General features: G+C 38.9%; 1 protein-coding gene across 6 annotated transcripts in view; it reads right to left on the bottom strand.

Moving 5' to 3' along the window:
• LOC143018678 (N-acetylated-alpha-linked acidic dipeptidase 2-like) overlaps positions 1 to 20402 on the bottom strand; it is a 114762-nt gene that overhangs the window by 61523 nt on the left and 32837 nt on the right. Inside the window, exons 2-3 of one of the 6 annotated variants that reach the window (XM_076176452.1) lie at positions 14788 to 15157; positions 2290 to 2495 (exon numbers count right to left, since the gene is read on the bottom strand). In XM_076176452.1, the coding sequence (XP_076032567.1) occupies positions 2290 to 2495; positions 14788 to 15156 (575 nt within the window). In that variant the 5' untranslated portion in view covers position 15157. Of the gene's footprint in view, positions 1 to 2289; positions 2496 to 2918; positions 3052 to 14787; positions 15668 to 20402 lie in introns of all 6 variants that reach the window. The other 5 variants (XM_076174519.1, XM_076175828.1, XM_076175074.1 and 2 more) reach the window with 5 other exon arrangements.

Raw genomic sequence — 20402 nt, 5'->3', positions numbered from 1 at the left:
TGAGAGCGTGAGAGGTGGAAGAAGGTACTGTGGAGTGATGAGATTATGTTTAACATTACTGGGAACTGAAAAGGCAAGGAGAGGTTACAGCCAGGTACGGATCCATACAACCCCAAGTACACAGAGGGGATGGTCAAGTACTCTGATAGCATCATGGTATGAGGTATGTTTAGGTACCATGGCCAAGTCAAGTTAGTGGTGTTGCCTAAAGACATTACAGTGAACAAAGAACACTACTTGGAACTGTTGTGCAACCATCTGGAGGATTGTTTTGATGCAAGCTAGTGCAGGACAGTACCTCTGCACACACAGCAAAATTAATCAAGGATTGGTTTGAGTTTGTGGGAGTGGACTACATGAAGGACTGGCCTGGTAATAGTCCGGACTTAAACCCCATTGAAAATATTTGGGGACTCATTAAGCGACGGCTACGAGGACATAACACCACAACTGTGCCAAGGCTCATAAAAGAGATTCGGGACATCAGGGACAACTTGGAACCTCACATACACTAAAGACTTTCTGAATCTGTTCCTTGACACTTTGAAAATTGTTTGAAAATGAGAAGACTCCCCACAAAGTATTAGAGACTGATAAATGTCCCCAAATATTTTATCTTTTTTTAATTCTTTATCTATTTATTTATTTTTTGAGTGTTGGAGGAGAAAAAGGCAGCATGCCAATAACTTTGGCCCCAACTGTATGTATGTATGTATATATATATATATATATATATATATATATATATATATATATATATATATATATATATATATATATATATATATATATATATATATATGCAGTCAAACCTTGGGTCTCAAACGTCTCTGAACTCAAACAAATCGGTTTTCAAAATAATTTTTTTTAGCTGGAAATACTTCTGTTTTCAAATAAAATTTTAGTTCTTGAACAATGCTGATACGTGGCTGCTGAGGAAACATAAACAAATCTCTGTTGACCGCTGAGCTGAATAGTTGTGCTGTGCTTTCATCATCAATTTTATTGTATTTAGCATTTATTTTTCCTACACTAGCTCTCAGTCATGGCTCCAAAGAAAGCAAAAAGTGATACTGGTCAAGGAAAAAGAAAAGTTGTGAGCAAAACAATTGAAGTGAAGAAAGAAATTATTGCAAAACATAAAAATGGAGTTCCTATATCTGATCTTGCTATGCAGTACAGTATGGCAAAGTCTACAATTAGCACTATTCTTGAGAATAAAGAAGTGATAAAGTCGGCTGATGTTGCAAAAGGAGTGACCGTCATTAGTAAACAAAGACTGCAAATACTTGAGGAAGTGGAAAAGTTGCTGCTTGTTTATATAAATGAGAAACAGTTAACAGGTGATAGTATCTCTGAAGCATTTATATGTGAGAAAGTGTTAGCAAATTACAATGATCTTGTAAAGAAAAGTCCTGGTGCAAGTGATGATTTTGTAAAGCAAATCGAGGATGGTTTGAAAAAATATAAGAACAGAAGTGAAATTCACGGTGTAGATAGGGATGGTGAGGCGGTGAATTCAAACAAGGAAATGGCGGAAAAATTTGTGGTTGAGTTAGGTGACTTTATAAAGAAAGGTTTTCTTCCCCCAGCAGGTATTTAATGCTGATGAAACTGGATTATTCTGGAAAAAAAAATTGCCAAAAAGAACATATATCATTAAGGAGGAAAAATCACAGCCTGGGCACAAGCCAATGAATGACATACTCTTCTGCTGTGCGGTAACATTTTGGAAAAATTTCACAGCGCAGGCTACAACAAACATTGGAAAGGTTTTTAGTGAGAGAAAAAAGGAAAAAAACCCAAGAGAAAGATTTACCGGAGGCAAAGAGAAGAGAAGAAACATCTGAACAAGAAGCACTAGAAGTTTTTATGGAAGGGGATTCCCCGTCTAAGCAATAACTTGCCCCTTTCCTTCCCTCATCTCCATCCACCTATGCCATCACATCGCACCCAAAAGGGTACAGTACATACATTATATGATAACTGTGCAGTGTTGCTTTGTCATTAAATTTACTTCTGTTATGTTTTTCGTTTGATTTACACTTTTATATTTTACTTATTATATGATATATAAAATGTAATTAGGTAAATATGCATTCATCTGGTGTTTGGGAATTGATTAATCTCTTACATTATTTGTAATGGGAAAATATGATTCGGTTTTCAAACAATTCGGTTAATTTTGGAATCAATTATGTTCGAAAATGGAGGTTTGACTGTATATATGTATGCATAAACAGTAATTACAATAATAATACCAATGACAAAAACAATAATAACACTTACTTGCTGTACCCAATAATCATGTCAGATGTGAAGAACCGCTTGAAGTTGGAGGTGACATTAAGAAGTTCTTCTTGGCTAACAGTAAATGGTGTTTTCAAAGCCTTTTCAACAGAGGCAGCCAGTTCAAGCTCTTCTGGCCGGGGAACTTTGTGTGCTTCATAACCCAGAATGACACCAATACAGAGTGTGATGAGACACACCAGGATCTGGCAAATAGATCAAGTGCAATGGAAATTCTGGAGTGTAATTAAATATTTCAGTTAAAGATTTTGTGGTCCATAATTATGTTCACTGTATTACAAAATTAAATGAAATTCATAGATGAAATAGATAAATAGGTAAATAAGCAAAATATAATTGAAAGTGAAAATGAGGAGGCAAAAAACAATGATTATTTTATGCAGGATCATGTGAGTGGACCTGTTGTGAGTATATGGAATGGGAAGGTGATACAGATTCACAGAAAAGGATCCCTGAGGGAATCAAATTCAGATCAGCAAATGTGCATTTCTACAGGATTCAGGTTTTAGCATCTCTGAAGTTTCCTCACATGGATGATTGAATTTTTATATGCTGGGTGTATACAACCCTTCAATGGTTACTGTAAATTGTCAACTATCTATACTTACTCATTTTTCTTGACCAGCACCACAGAGAATATGAGTAATATAATAAGAAGTGTTGCTTCAAGTTTCGTTGATGGGTAAATTGCAGCTCCACAGTGGCTAGCAATGGTCCTCTTAGGCCTGACCATAACTCTCTCTGGATTGTTGTTGTTGTTGTCGTTCCCTAGACTGTCTGTCCGAGCAGTCCCGTCTCCCCAAGGAAGGCCACAGCCGAAACTGGGTTTTCCCACAAATCCTTTATAGAGTGTATGTTGTGTTGTTCGCGTGCATGATTGTGTATAATGCAGTCTTCCATTATGTGTTGTATGGTATGGGGTGAAGTGTTACATCCTGGAGCTGCAACGTCTACGTCGTGGGACCACCCCCCAACCCCAAGAGTTGGGGGCCAAACAGCAGCATCTACCCCTGGCCATCAGCTCTACGCAGATGGCACCGATCCCCAAGGAGGAGCTACGCCTACCTGGGGGAGTACCACTCTCTCTGGAAAGAAGCACTGGTTTGCTGTTCAAGTTGTATTTGTATTTTTATCTCTTTTCATGTAACTGCAAGGTACAGGAATGGAGCTACACTTGAGAGGATCTGTCCCTTGTCTTCACTTATCCTTTGTTCTCTATGGAAACCACAACACTGCTGCATATTTCAATCTTGGTGAATTAGGTTCTAACAATTTTTTTTTTATAATCTCTCCAGGCATGTTGTGGAAACCCACTTATTTTTGTCAAAAATCCTCATAGTTCACCCACAATCTTCCTGATCTACTTGCTGGGTGACAAATTATTTATGACCAGCACTGCCAGATCCTTCTCTTCTTTCACTCTTGTAACTATTTCATTTCCCATTAAATAAAATCTTGATAACTTCTGTATTTCTACCCATTTCAATATTTTTGCATTTTTTGGCACTGAAGTTAATTTTCAATATTTGGGTCTAGCCATACATACTGTCCCATTTTTTTTGTAATAACTTGGTCTTTATGCTCTTCATGATCTTTGCATTGTCTACAAACATGTAGTTTGTTATTTCTTTCATGATGTTTAAGTGAATCAAGAACATTGTGGGTGCCAGTAAGGACCCTTACTGGACTTCTCTTGTTACTTTTCTCTATCCTACCATCTTATCCTTAACCACTGTTCTCATGTATTGGTTCTCCAGAATATCTCATCTGTTCCAAGAGGCTGTCCTCCAATAAGCTCTAATTTTCACATTAACTGCTTGTAAAATATCTTATCAAAGACTTTCTCTAGATCTAAGTACATATAGCCCACCCAGCCCTCTCCCTCTTTGTAGCACATCAACTTGTGTTTTTCAAATTTTATATGCATGAGCTTCCATTTCTGGATCCAAGTTGACTGTATGCCAAAATTTTCCTAATTTTGAGATATCTGACCCACATGTCCTTCACAATCTTTTTACACAATTTAGTTACCATGGTGGTCAGAAACACTTGTTTGTAATTCAGGGATCTCTCTTTACTTTCCCCTTTATGAACTGGTACAACATTTCCCATTTTCCAAATATGACACCACCCCTTCTAATGCAAGTACAATTAGGTTGTAAATCTTGTCCACCAGTTGGCTTCTGACATTCCAGAATCCAATTTGAGATCCCATCAGGCTCTGGAGCTTCCTTCATATATATTATCTCATATAGTATATATATATCCTTGACTTCTGCTTTTATATTCTTTAGCACATCCCTGTTCTGTGTTTTCTTCTACAGAATAATTTTTCTGGGTGAAACTTTTCTTCATTTTCTTAGCCTAAGTTGTTGTATCTTCACAGATTTTGCATCCCACTTTTTAGTTTAGAGATTTCTTTCCTGTGTCTGGGACCAATGATGGGTACTTGCACAAGATGAACATCAGAGAGTCACCTCACTTCCTCTCATGCTTGAAACCTGTCAATATTTTACCTCCATCTGGAGGTGCAGCCTTTGACACTCAATACTCAGAATGGACCCAAGACTTCTTTGTATACTTCAACTATATTTCCTCCACCTCTTCATACATGGAGAGCTGATAACTGGTGATTGCTCCCCTTCTCCTGCCATTGACATGGAAACAGTCTCACAATAATACAACACAAATACAAGTCAAAATTTTCTCCCCAGAGAGCTCTATGGGAGGGCCTGAGGAACATTGCCAGCTGGTGTGAGGCTGCAGGCTTCCAGTCAGTGAAACTTGAGGCAACTGTGTCTCAGTTTACTTTGGACAAATCTATAGATTAGGATAATCTTTGCATTTACCAATATTACCTTTTCCAAGGGTCCTTCCTTCCTCATTTCAGATACTTCCATATCTATTTCTACCTCTTTTGTATTCTTCCACAAACCAAAATCCTCTCCACAAAACACTACAAAAAAATGAGTGGCACACAGCTCTATGCAAGATCTCTCAACCCTACTCACCCATCTCACTGGATCACACAAGCACAGCCATCTAAATACAATAAAAAAAAAACTATATCAGCAGCTTATTTCTCAAGCATCTGCAACAACTTACCACTTGCAACACATCCATATAAAAACATATAATCAGCACATGAAGACACACCACCAAACATCCTATTCCATCAAAGCCCTCCCCTTCAAAGAGTCCCCTCCAGGAGAACCTATAACCACACCAGGAAAACTACATTCAGGCCACCATCCAGCACTAAAACAATAACGACACAGAAGAGGCCTGGCCACAGAAAGAAACAAACTACCACAGATTCAACCACCACACAGAACACCCCAAATACCTTATCTTATACTGCCCCCACCATAGCAATACCTGGACTAGAGCATCATACTTCTTCCATGAACCACTTACTGTCCAATCTGGTGGCTATTGATGGTTACCCAAGAGCAAGAAAAATCTAGGACAACCAACTGATTACAATCTTCCTTGTTCTACTTATTCATTTATTCTTTCACTCTCTCTCTCGTTTGCACTAACTTACCTGCCCAATTCCACTTCCTCTCCTTTACTGCTTCCATAATATCTTTCACTCTTGTCTGCTCTCTTACCCAACTTGCTCTCTTTCGGTCTCTCAGCGTTATTCCCATCATTGATCTCTCCATTCTCCTCTGTGCTGTCCTTAGTTTTGTTTCCATTGCTTTCATTAGTTTCCAAGTCTCACACCCGTAGATTATTGCTGGTAGAATGCACTGATTGTAAACTTTACGTTTTAAACATAAAGGTAGAGAGCCTCTCAGGATTTTATTATGCTTACCAAACACTTTCCAAACAATTGTAATTCGTCTTTTTATTTCATTATCATGATCTTTCGTCACTTTCACCATCTGCCCTAAATAATTATACTCTTCAACTTCTTCAAGACTCTCACCATCAATTACAATATCTTTACTTTGAACTTTCGTGTTGAACATTACTTTGGTTTTACTTTTATTCATTTTTAAACCTACTTTGAGACTTTCCTTGTTTAGATCACTCAGCATATCTTGCAAGTCTTCTGCTCTTTCTGAAATAAGAATAATGTCATCCGCAAATCTTAGGTGGTTCAAATATCCGCCATTAATCTTTAAACCTTTCTTTTCCCAACTCATTCTTCTGAAAATATCTTACAAGCAAGATGTAAATAGTTTCGGTGAAATTGTATCGCCTTGCCGTACTCCTTTCTCGATCTTGATCTTTTTTGTATCTATGTAGTCAAGTTATAGCGGTACCTTTCGCATAAATCTTTTCTAAAACCCTTACGATCTGTTCGTTTGTACCCTGCTTGCGTAGCGAGTTTAGTATTGCTATTTGTTCTACCGAGTCAAAGGCCTTCTCGTAATCTACAAAAGTTAAACACAGAGGTATATTGTATTCTGTCGTTTTCTCGATTAGTTTGTTTATCACCTACAAATGGTCTAAGGTCGAATATCCACTCCTAAAGCCTGCCTCTTCTCTCGGTTGGTTTCCATCTAAAACTTGACTTAGTAAGGATCTTGGAGAATACTTTATATACATTTGATAGCAAGCTAATCGGTCGATAGTTACTAAGGTACTTCTGGTCTCCTTTTTTATGAAGCAAAATCACTATAGCATTGCACCACGCATCAGGAACGCTTTCTTGACGTAAGCACTGGGTGTACAACTCAGCTAATTTAATATGAACTAATTTTCCTGCGTCTTTGAACAGATCTATCAATATACCATCTTCCCCAGGTTCTTTTCCTCGTTTCATAGTTTTTTGGGCAAATTCTACTTCTTCCTTTGTAATCTCTGGTACACTACTAACATCTACACATGAATTTACTGACTCAACTACGGTCTTCGACGAGTAAAGCTCTTGGTAAAATTCTCCTATTCTTTTTACCATTCTGTCTCTGCATTTAATGATTTCTCTATTTCTATATTTCAAACATATAATTTGCTGTCTTCCTAAAGCATGTTTGCGCTCGGTCACTTTAATACTTTTACCTTTCCGAATAGTTTACTCTATTTCATCCATGTTTCTCTTTCTTAAGATGCTAGCAATCCCCAACCTTCTGGACTTTGCAAAATTCAGGAGAGAACAAAGTTCCTGGTTCACAAACAATGAGGGCCTATACATATTTCATAGTTGGCTCTGTAGGTTCCAGTAACTACATTAAAGTCGCCCAAATCAAACGTGTCTTGTGGGAGACATCGGTCGATTATGTATAGAACATATTTTAAAGTTCATATGACTTAGTAGGAGTAAACACTGCAATAACAGTGATGATGACCAAGGTATGCTTCAACTCTACTAGCATCATTTGCTCATCAACTATAGTAACCCCTGCAACGGCGGGCTGTAGTCAGATATGCTTACTACTACTTCCGTGAGGTGGCCCCCATCGCTGCGGGCCAACCAGTAGTAGTGTAACTTACACTGCTGATCTCACCATTGTCCAATCTCCTTACTTCAAAGACAGACACTATATTCCTTGAAAGTCTCCTGAACTCCACCGATAAGAAGGGCAAGCAATCGTCCTGGGAGAGGGAAAGAAAATTCCAGGTGCCCATACGGTGAGTTTGCTGGAGGTTCATCTTGATGGAGTTGGCAGGAGCAAGGGACAGACCCAACCTGACCACAAGTGAGATACAAAGTTGAAGATTCGTCCCCTTACACCCACACATACCACGGAGCCTAGAGAGGGGAGACTAGTTGATGGGTATATGCCGTTAACCCAGCAGTCCCAGGGGCCGTGGGAAAGTATACGGAGCCACCACCTTGGCAACTACAGACCGTGCGGTATCGGCCCAGGCAGTAGTTGCTTGACTCCAGGCCTGCCTGACTCAAAGGTTCAAGTCATGCAGCCCAGATAATTTGCCCCTCTGAGCCAGGAGGGGGTACCCGACTCGGCCTGAACAGAGGAACTCATGTTGATAACCCATCAAGGGAAGCCTCAGCACAATCACAGTACTGGGGCATCACTCAGCCTCCAGGATTCTTCCCTCCAAGTCTTACTGGGATCCCACGCATGGTAAACCCGTGGTAGGTAACGCCTGACGAGGTTACGTGACCAATGCCACATAACTAGTTCATCTGCCCTTTGGATGGTTTTATTTCTAATCATCTGGTTGTTTGACGAGAAATCAATGGGAGAGCCGGTTTAGTCGCCGACAACCCGACCGCGTGGCACATAGTACTGGGTCACATTATACCAGTGGATGAGAAGAACAGGTGTGCCTCACCTGGTAAGTATGCCAATGGTAAATTGAAAAATAGGGAATGAATAAAAATAGAAGGAAAAACCTATGATGACGCATAAACTATAGCAGAAATAATGAAAACTTTAAAATTATTTTTAAAGAAGGAAAATGGCAGAGGCAGATAATAAGGATATGAAAGTGTAGGAAGTAGGTCTACATAGACTCATGGAAATGTTAACTATGAGAAAAGCTGAGCCTGACGGGATCTTAAATTGAATACCTTGGGAATACAGAGAAATGGTAGACAAGATTTACAACATAATTCAGTCTTCATTAGAAGAGATGCCTCAAGATTGGAAGAGAGCCAACGTAGTACCAATCTATAAAAGAAGAATTATAGAAATACTCTTAAATTAAAGACCTGTGTCTCTAACCAGAATAATAGCTACATTGTGTGAGAATATTGTGAAAGATGGATGGGCTAAATACTTTCAAAAGATGAATGAAACATTCACCTTTTATTCTGACTATAAACAGACCTTACTAAGATGAGGGGAGGATATGGTCCAGCATAATAGAGTCGAATGGCTGTGACCTCGTTTAGGCCTCATACAGCCCCCTGATGTGAATAACATTGCCTGGTATGGGCCAGAACACACACCAATATGTGTGTCACAACAATCAAGAAATTAAGATTAACAAAAGCCTCTTTTTCCAAGTAAGCGCACATGCAACTGCAAGCGCAGGTCCTCGAACATGAGATTCGTGTGTATCCACATGCGTTTCGTAAATAATTCAGGCACCTCCTCCTTTCCCTCTTCCTCCTCCTCGCAGCCCTCACAGACTTCCTTATTATATGCGCAAGCCTTATCAAAATCATTTATGCAATCGCACGTGTTTATGCACACAAGACACGCAGAGAGAGAGAGAGAGAGAGAGAGAGAGAGAGAGAGAGAGAGAGAGAGAGAGAGAGAGAGAGAGAGAGAGAAAGAGAGAGAGAGAATGAGAAAGAGAAAGAGAGAATAAGATTCGGAGAAAAACACTCATGCCTATACCAAACACAGTGCACGTCCTCGCTCTTACGGCTGAGAACTGCATGAAATACCAATCAAGTTTATTTTTCTTGTTCTGTCCTCTGGAATCGCTCCACTACATCTAAATCAATGCCTCTTTCGAGGACAACCTCCAAGAATAAGGAGGTGATCTCAAGCACATCTCATTGGGGACGCAAAGCCGGGTTATACAAAATAGACATACATTTTTTATGAATATTGGCGCCTTGTACATTATATTTGACTTGGTGGTGGCCAGATCTTACCCGACTGAAGGAGGCCATAGTGAAATATACAGTATACGAGCACACACGCACGTACGTATGCAATCAGGGAGACACGCACACACACACACACACACTTCAACGAATGGACGGCTTAGAAGACGTTCTGAAGAAAAGTGAAGTCTGTGGATCCCAACGCAAAGAGAAGTGCCTAGTGTTTTTGCAGGGTGGGGGGGAAATTGCTCGTGGAGTAGTGGGAACGTAGGGAAAGAGGAAAAGGGGAGGGATTACTGAGGGAAATGGAAGGAAATGAGGAGGGAGTAGACTTTGACCAGCCAGACAAGCGGAAGGTAAACAAAAGACTTAGCGAGGATCAAATGTCTAATAAAAATGTAAAGATTAGAAGTATAGAGAGGAGCAATACAGAAGAAAGTGACGAGAATATGTTCCAGGGATTTAAAGAGGGTGGGGGGGACACAACCCCCCCCCCCCGACTGATAAGACTAGAGGAGAGAGTTGATAAGGTGATCGAGGACTTGGAGCGTAAGTTAGGTAACGTAGACTCCATTTTTAAAAGAATTGAAAGGTTGGAACAACTAGAGAAGGCTAACAGAAACTTAACTGAAGAAATAGAGGACCTAAAAAGACAGTTAGGAAATGTAAAGGAGGAGAATGAGAAATTGAAGAAGAATAGTAATGAAAACAGAGAGAAACTAGCTACAGAAGCTAAAAATTGGAGAATAACTCAAGAAGGGAATAAGGTTTCATTCACTGACATAGTCAAACAGCAATTGAAAGAACATAATGAAGACTCAGTTATTAAAGTGATGAGACAGAAGGAGAATATAGTAAGAGAATTAGCTGACAAAAAGAAATGTATAATTATATTAGGAATGGAAGAGAAACATAACCCAGATAGAACTGCAAGAATCAAGGAGGAAAATGAAAGAGTAAGCAGTTTACTAAAATTAGTCCAGGAAGATGAACCAGAAATTATAAAGGAAATTGAGGAAAAATTCAGACTCGGAAAATATAGTACAGATAAGACCAGACCAATTAAGATTAAATTCAGGTCACAAACAACAGCAGAGAAAATTCTATCCAAGACAGGGAAACTAGCAACAAATGATCAATATAAAAAGGTATGGATAAAAAGAGAAATGAATAAGGAGGAAAGAGAGGCAGAAAAGCAGAAAAGAATTGAAGCTAAGGCAAAAAACGAGGAAAGAACGGAGTCAGAGAAAGAGAGATTCTATTGGAGAGTAGTGAACATGAAAATAAAGCAGTTCGACATACTAAAGAAAAACATAAGGGAAACAGAGAATACAATGGAAGTGGCAGAAAACTAAGAGTGTCTTACACAAATATAGATGGATTGATAACAGGATTGAATGAACTGAATGATTATTTGAAAGAAAAAGAACCGGACATAATGGGAATTGTAGAAACAAAATTAAAAGGCCCACTACCACCCAACAGTGTAGGACATGATACATACAATTATTGGATTAGAAACAGAGAGAAAAAACAAGGGGGTGGAGTTATGTTCCTGACTAAGAAGGATATAAACGTGAAAGGTGTCATATATGGAAAGAATACAGTAGAGATGATTATGATAGAAGTGGAAGACCGAGATAAGAAGAGCAGAAAATTTGTGATCAATTATGTGCCTCCGAAAACAGCCTCATGGGAGGAGAGTGAACATAAAAGTATGTTAGAGGACACAAAGATAGCATTAACTAAAATAATGGAAGACGGAGGAAGAATAGTTATGATGGGCGACTTTAATTGCAAAGAAATCTGCTGGGAAGAAATGACAGTAAAGAGTGGTGATGACTCATGGGGAAATGCTCTACTTGAGATGATTACTGACCATTCAATGACACAATGGATACAAGAGAACACTAGGTATAGAAATGAAGAAGAACCATCGAGGCTAGACTTAATAATTACATCTGAACCTAGAATAGTGGACAAGATTGAATATAAAACACCAATAGGTAAAAGTGACCACATATTGATTGAACTGGAACTTAATGAAGAAAAATATATGAAAAGAAATGAACAATATAGAAAAGGAAGAATGATGTATGAAAAAACAAACTTTGATAAAATAAGAGAATTCTTCCAACAAGAAAACTGGGAAGAAATATACAAAGAAGAAACAACAGTGGAAGAGAAATGGAATATTTTGACAAAAATTTACAAAAAAGGAGTGGAAAAGTATGTCCCAAGACAAAAACAAGAAAAAGAATATGTAAAATGCTGGTACAACAAAAGTTGTAGGGAGTTAAAGGACAAAAGAGACAAAGCCTGGAACAGATGGAAAAAAGACAGAAGACCTGAAAAATGGAAAATATATACTGGTTATAGAAATGAATATGTACAAAAGTGCAGAGAGGAAAAAAGAAAATATGAAAAAGATGTTATAGAAAAGTGTAAAGATCAACCAAAACTATTCTACAGATTTGTAAACAATAAACTGAAAAACAAACAAGACTTAGAGAAATTAAGACAAGGAGGAGTTGAATACACTGAGGAAATGGAAATGGCAGAAATTATGAACAAACATTTTAAATCAGTGTTTACAAGGGAAAATATACAACCTGAAGAGATTGAGTGGAAGGAAAAAGTCCCCCCTATGGAAGAAATAGAAGTAACAAAGAATGAAATATTGACACACTTGGGTAATTTTGATGTCAGAAAATCGCATGGGCCAGATGAAATAGCAAACTGGATTCTGAAAGAATGCAGGAATGAACTGGCAGACAAAATACATAGCATAATAAGCAGTTCCTTAAAAGAAGGAAAAGTTCCAGAAGATTGGAAAAAAGCAAATATAGTACCTATATATAAAGGAGGAAATAAAGAAGAACCTACCAACTATAGACCAGTCTCTCTAACAAGTACAATAGCAAAAATATGTGAAAGAATTATCAAAAGTAGATGGGTAAAATACTTGGAAAAAAACAACGTACTAAATCCAAGGCAATTTGGATTCAGACAAGGACGATCATGCGTCACCAATTTAATATGTTTCTATTCAAGGCTAATAGATATAATACAAGAAAGAGATGGATGGGCTGATTGTGCATTTCTAGACCTAAAAAAAGCTTTTGACAAAGTACCACATAAGAAGTTGCTTAAGAAATTAGAATATGAAGGAGGAATACAAGGTAAATTGCTAAATTGGATGGAAGACTTTTTGCAAGAAAGAAAAATGAGAGTAGTGATAAGAGATCAGCACTCAAAATGGAATGAAGTAATAAGCGGTGTCCCGCAGGGAACAGTTCTGGCCCCAATAATGTTTGCTATATATATTAATGATATGGATGAAGGAATTGAAAGCTATATGAGCTTCTTTGCAGATGATGCAAAATTACTGAAAAGAGTGAAAACTGAAGAAGATTGTGAATCACTACAGAGAGATCTAAATAAAGTACAAGAATGGAGTAGGAAGTGGGAGATGGAGTTCAATACAAAAAAGTGTAGTATAATGGAATTTGGAAAAAGCAAAAACAGAATAACAGGATCATATAATTTGGGAGAAGAAGGAATAAAAAAAGTAGAAAATGAGAAGGACCTGGGAGTCATTGTTATGAATAATATGTCGCCTGAGAAACATATAAATAAGATTTTTGGAGAAACTTATAATTTAATAAGAACAATCAAAGTAGCATTTACATACCTGGATGAAGAAATGGTGAGGAAAATCCTAATCACCCTGATAAGACCAAGATTGGAATATGCAGCAACGATATGGTCACCAAGTACAAAAAAATGTATAAAAAAACTTGAAAGAATACAAAGAGCAATTACAAAACTGGCACCAACACTCTCAAAACTATCATATGAAGAGAGACTACAAAAACTTAAACTACAGACACTAGAGCAAAGAAGAGAGAGAGGAGATTTGATAGCTATTTACAGAATCATGAAAGGCATAGAAATTACTGATAGAGAGAATCTGATAAAATGGGATGACAGAAATACAAGAGGACACGGAAAGAAAATAAAAAAAGACAGCTATAGAAGAGATTTTAAAAAGAACAGCTTTCCTCACAGAGCAATAGACAGTTGGAACAAGTTAGATGAGAAAGTGGTGTGTGCAAAATCAATACATGAATTTAAAAATAGTTTAGATAAAATGAGATATGAAGACGGGACCCCACGAGCATAGCTCCCCTTCCCGTAAAATACAACTAGGTAAATACAACTAGGTAAATACACACACACACACACACACACACACACAGGTTACATAATCCATGCTGGAACAATACATGAATTTAAATCTAAATATAATTAGAATTCAAGGATTTACTGCAGACCAAGTTGGACCATTACATGAATCTGAAACTAGGCATGGTAAACTGAGAAGGAGACGGGGCGAGCGTTCCTTTCCTGTATAGTAAAATGAGGTAAATGGAAGTACATTTACATATACACAACTGCGGAAACACTATCTTATACTCTGTAGGCATCGCTATAACTGATCACTATTCTTCTCAGTAACTAGTATCACACTAATCTTGTCTTTCATGTAAAAATTGAAGAATTTCCTACCTGTATGTTTATATGTTTTCTACGCCCTTTTGCCTTCGGATAATTATGCTCTATTTGAAACACCCCTGACACGTTTTTTTTTATATTTATTCTTGATTCATGTGGGCAAACTCAACACATTAGCACCTTATCATGAACTCGTATATTCTTCGATTAGGCGACCGCAATCATTCTTCATCGGTGTAGGCCTAATTACTGTTTTGTCATAAAAAAAGGAACGTCATGACTATTAACAATAGTTCTACTACAACAAGCCTACTTCCACCTTTTTCAACTTTTCATTATCATTGTTACTACTAAGACGTTTGCATTATAATCACGACTTTGTGACCCTTTTACGATCTTATGACCTTACACGACACCATGCACGCGTGGCTGAGACATTTCAGGTCAATCACAAGAGAGGAAGATATCTCAGTACTTACCAGAACGCAGCTGATCTTGGCAGCGAAGGACTTGGACGGCTCGATGGAAGCTTGGTACCTGGGTGACGTGATAGTCACCCGCCCACCTCCCTGTCCACCTTGTGCTCCTCCCCCAGAAGGTCTTGCACCACCTCCTCTTCCGTTCAAACTTCTTTCTCCTCCTCCTCCTCCTCCTCCTCCTCCTCCTCCTAATGGACTTTGTACTCCTTCTTCGACGGGAGCGCTCTTAGGCTGATGGTCCCCTCCGCCGCCACCACCAGTCGGGTCGCGACCGTCTCCACCGCCGCTCATCGTGAGTTCCTCGCCGAAGTCGTCATCGTCCTCGTCGCTCATGGAGGACCGCCAGCGGGTGTAGCTCTCGCCAGACATCCTGCAAGCGTTCAGGAGATCCATTCTCGGAGTTCCTTGTTCTGATCGAAGTAAATGGGCAGGTCAGAGAAGCAGCAAGAAGGCCAAGGTTGAGAGTCAGCAGGCGTCGGGGTCGGCGTGCAGGTCAATGAGGGTATGGGTGCCGAGGATGGGTCAGGCGTAGAGCTATAGCTGTAGGTCAAGGTGTGCTGATATATACATGCATACATACAGGTAAAGCTGCAGGTCAGAGGGGCAGTCCGGACTACGTATGTCATAGTCTGCTTGACAAGCGGCAAGTGAAGAAGTCTACGCCAAACCACATACCAAAAGGACACAAATCACTCTGCATGCCAAGAGGAATTCTTCAAAGGCATATAGGTCGTAACGAGCCACTCCGGAGGCTCGAGCAAGCAGGTCAGAGTGGACAAGTAGGTGAAATGCGGGAAGAAGGCCTGAGTATATGAAGGTCGCGCAGGTCGTCAGAAAGGTGACAGCGAAGGGGAGGAATTCAGTCAAGAGTTGCAGTGAGCTGTGGGGAAGAGAGAGAGAGAGAGGTGAAGACTGAGATGCGACGAGGGCTTTGGGCGAGGACGAGGGAGAGGGCGAGAAGAAGAAACTGAAATGAAAAGGGAACAAGGGGGGAGGGGGCGAAAGGGAAAGGTAATGGATCAGAGGGGAGGGAAGGCAATCGGAGAGATGAGGTAAAAAGATGACTGTAAGAGGTTCAAGCAATGAATGGGAGGGGAAAAGAGGGGAAGGAATGGGAAGGGGGAGAAGTGGAGGGAAGGGGAAGGGAGTAGGAAGTGGAAGGGAAGGGAAAGGGAGAGAAAAGAAAGGGAGGTAAGGGGAAGGGGGGGACGGAAAGGAAGTGAAGGCGGAACTGGAGAGAAAGGAGAGAAAGAGTAGAAAAATAAGTGGAAGAAGTTTTTGAAGGGGTGGAATGTGAAGGAGCGGGACAAAAGAGAAATGAACGACAGAAAATAAATAACACGAAAAGAACAACAGAGGAGGACATAAATAATTTTACAGTGAGAATACGATGTGAAAGCAAGAAAGATGAATTAATATGTAAACAAATGAACAGACAATATATATCAATAAATATATAAAAAGAGAACTAGAAAAAGAAGAGATTTATAAGGTCATTTTTGTTTTGTCGTCTCAACTGGATATATATATATATATATATATATATATATATATATATATATATATACAATGTATATAGTTATATATATATATAAATTCTATATATAAATATATGTGTATTTATATATATATATAAATATACACACATACATATATATGTATATATATATGTGTGTGTGTGTGTGTGTGTGTGTGTGTGCGTGTGTATCTAACCGTTATTAACCATCATCAACCACGCACGTGATCCACACACATACAACATGGTACTCGTCTTTGGCAGACTTCACAGATTTCCCTATCTCAAACACCTACGTAAGATCATAACAGGATGCCCCCACAATGGCACAACACAAGATGCCTTATGTCACCAGACAGCCCCTCTGAACCCTTTCTCATACCTACCCCAACTACATTACCCTAACGTAATATATATACACCATGTCTAACCATACAACTAACGCTTATATAAAAGAACTAACACCCATGGCTATAATTGATAACTAACACGTCTCACATACGGCAACCCACCAACACCCTTTATTACGAAGACTGTGCCGCCGAGAGATAGGACTGCCCAGGTCACCAACCTAGCAGGAAGGACTACAAAGGTCACTGACCTAGCAGGAGGACTGCCGAGGTCACGTACTCAGCATAGGTCTGTCCAGATCAAGGACTACATAGGTCTGTCTAGGTGGGAAACCTTATTTCACCTGACGTCCCAACGTGTAATCGCCAGATCATATTCTTAATAAAACGAAGAAATCACCATCAAGGTATTTCTCGCCTGCATTAAGGCACCTGGTCTGGATGGATGCCATGCAGAATGTCTAAAAAAAAAAAAAAAAAAAAAAGGAGGTACAGTGACGGTGGACTGGCTGGTGAGGTTATTTAATGTTTGCTGGAGAGAGGGTAGAATGCCGAAGGACTGGAAGAGTGCCTGTATAGTTCCACTTTACAAGGGAAAAGGGGACAAGTGTGAGTGTAGTAGTTTCAGAGGAATTAGATTGTTAAGTGTAGTTGGGAAGGCTTATGGGAGGATCTTGATTGAGAGGATTAGGAGAGGAACAGAGGGAGTAATTGGTGAGGAACAGTGTGGATTTAGGACAGGTAGAGGTTGCGTAGATCAGATTTTTGTGGTAAGACAGATATGTGAGAAAGCTATAGGAAAAGGTAAGGATGAAATCTCTGAGATTTTGGAAATATGTACAGATGATAGACGCCTCCCAATCTTACAAGCATTATACATCAAAGAGTTGAGCCCAAACCTAGATATACAAGCAGATGACCTTAGGGCCCTCCCAAGCATGAAACAAATTGCCACGAATCAAAGCCCGAGACAAAAACGCCACAATCCCAAGCACAGGATATTCTGTCACAACACGAAGTCGGAGGCTTCCCTTAGCACGTGACATTTCATCACTGCCTTAGTTACCTCTCCCAGGTGACTGGTTACCTCCCCCGGTGAAGAGCAAGATAGAATATTCCTAAGAGCTACTGAAGAAGGGTCTTGAACCCGCAATCGTGATATAACAAACATAACCACCTACAGTAAAGTCATATACTTTCTTTCAAAGGAACATTAGTCCTTAGTAAGAGATATAGAAAATACATTTAAGAAAAAAATAAATGCACAATTAGCCATCACTTTCAATGAAGTATGTAGTTAAGAAAATATCCTGCCCATATATACTAATATATATACATATATATATATATATATATATATATATACAGTATATATATATATATATATGTACATATATATATATATATATATATATACAGTATATATATATATATATATGTACATATACTGTATATACCAACACATATACACACATATATGTATATACATATATATATGTATATATACATATATATACATACATATATGAATATACATGTATATACAAACATATATATATATATATATAATATACGTATATATACATACACACACACACACACACACACATATATATATATATATATATATATATATATATATATATATAAAAACCCATACGTATCATGAATCACTGCGATATTTTACTCGTAGTTGATAAATAGCTTCCGCGTCTGATATATAATCGATCCCGACCTCTTGAGATGCTCCATCCCATACCATCTTGCCTGTCAAGGTTACATGACTGACTTCCTCTTACCGTAATACATTTGTATGCAGGACAGGGTGGCGATCGAAAGAACGATTAGTTTTACGCAAACCCCAGAAGTAAATTTTTTTTTACTTCCTGACACGAAGATCATGAATTACAAATCATCACTCTAGTGTCGTAATTACTATTTGACTTCCGGGTCTGGGAATCGAACGCTGACTTCCTGAGTTGGGGAACAGTTTCTTACCATCTTGCCTATCAAGAGAACAATAAGGATTGTTCGCAACCTTACGAAACTGATATTGGGATGAGAAGAGAAGAAAATTAGCCTGAGTATAAAGGAAAACTGACGGCAGGAAGGAATAACATAAGTTCTACGAAGCAAAAAAGAAAATATAAAAAATCATAATTTAGCAACACACTACAAAAAGCACAACCATGAATACATGGAGTTGTCATGAAGAGTATCACCCATTTGAATGTAAACGGCCTTTACTCAACCGAGGGAACTGAACACAGTTTGGAACGAAACCTGACTTCTGCTGTGTGAAAAAAAATCGTCTGGCGCCAGCCTTAAAATCCCTAGAAAATACCATGGTGCTAAAACCCCACTGAAAGGAGAACCACACTTCCTTCAAGCAAGCCGGTGGTTGCGCACGCAGAGCCTCAGAAGCAGGACAGGAGAAAACAGAAGAGGACAGGAAAGGACAGTTTCTTCCTGGACGGGAATTCCTACTGACGAGGCTTTGCGGCTGACAGGTGCTTGGCCCAAGCCGGCCTTTGGCAAAATATCTATGAAAGGACGTCGGACAGCAGCTACTTTTTGATTTTGTTGTTGCCTTGCGCGTCAGACTAATTTTACTCAGCTTTAGCGAGGCCCGTCGCCCTAAAAATGTGAATCAATACAAAGTGATATGTGCACATATGTCCACATGTGTATATATGAGCATAACTTAGGTACACATAACCCGCTAAATCTCCAGCTCTGAGAGAACACTCCACCGCAAAAATAAAATAAATCAATCAAATAAATTATATATATATATATTTATATATATATATATATGTATATATATATATATATACATATATATATATATATATATATATATATATATATATATCTATATATATATATATATCACAAGCTGGGATACATCTGAATACACAGGCTGGTGATGGGAGTTAATTCAGTCTAGGATACAATGCGCATACACGCCACTCTGTATCAAGCACAGCAAATATACTGGCGGCGACAGCAGTGGCATTTTTTTTTTTTTTTTTTTTTTTTTTTTTTAGATAGAGATCCACATCGCGGAAGTGAAAAAAAAAGATCGGAAACGTTATGAGTTTTCGATAATTATGAAACAAAAATCCCTCTTTTAACATTTCGTACCATTTTTTCTTTCTATGTCATTTTCTTGCCTCGAAGGGGCAACGTCTTAACCATTCTTGCGCAAGGTGTAATTATCACATGATCACAACTAAAATACCCGTTGGAATGGCTTCTGCCCCTTCCGTACCTGATGACACTTTTCCTTCTCTTCGACCTGCAGCCAGACGATTTTATACATCTCCGTGGCATCCCAACGATTGCCCTGACTGGAACTTCTCTTGAGGAGCACCTTCAGGACTTGACGGAGTAAATTATGACGAAATTATCGCCGCCTCAATATAAACAATACACCACGTTCGGCCGCGATGACGGATTATTGCAGAGAATCCGCCACATCATGCCATGTTCCAGCGTAATTCTCCCCTCCCTTCTACAGTGGCGCTTTCTGACATATTTAAAAGAAATGCGTACGTCAAACTTATAAACTAACTTAACTTAACCTAACCATCTACTAACCTAATCAAAAGCGGGCAGATTTCACATACTGGACGAGATGGAGGATGGCGTTAATGTGTGGGCAATTTCCTGCCAGACATTGGCTGTCTTTTTTCCGCAGGTCCAGAAGCAGTCAAACCCAACCTTGCGGCGTACTTTTCAGTCAA

The sequence above is a fragment of the Oratosquilla oratoria genome, chromosome 1 (assembly GCF_046742065.1).
Source record: "Oratosquilla oratoria isolate Oo_2021 chromosome 1, ASM4674206v1, whole genome shotgun sequence".
Taxonomy (NCBI): domain Eukaryota; kingdom Metazoa; phylum Arthropoda; class Malacostraca; order Stomatopoda; family Squillidae; genus Oratosquilla; species Oratosquilla oratoria.
The sequence above is the reverse complement of the archived record's forward strand: the minus strand, read 5'-3'. Positions and strand labels throughout refer to the sequence as shown.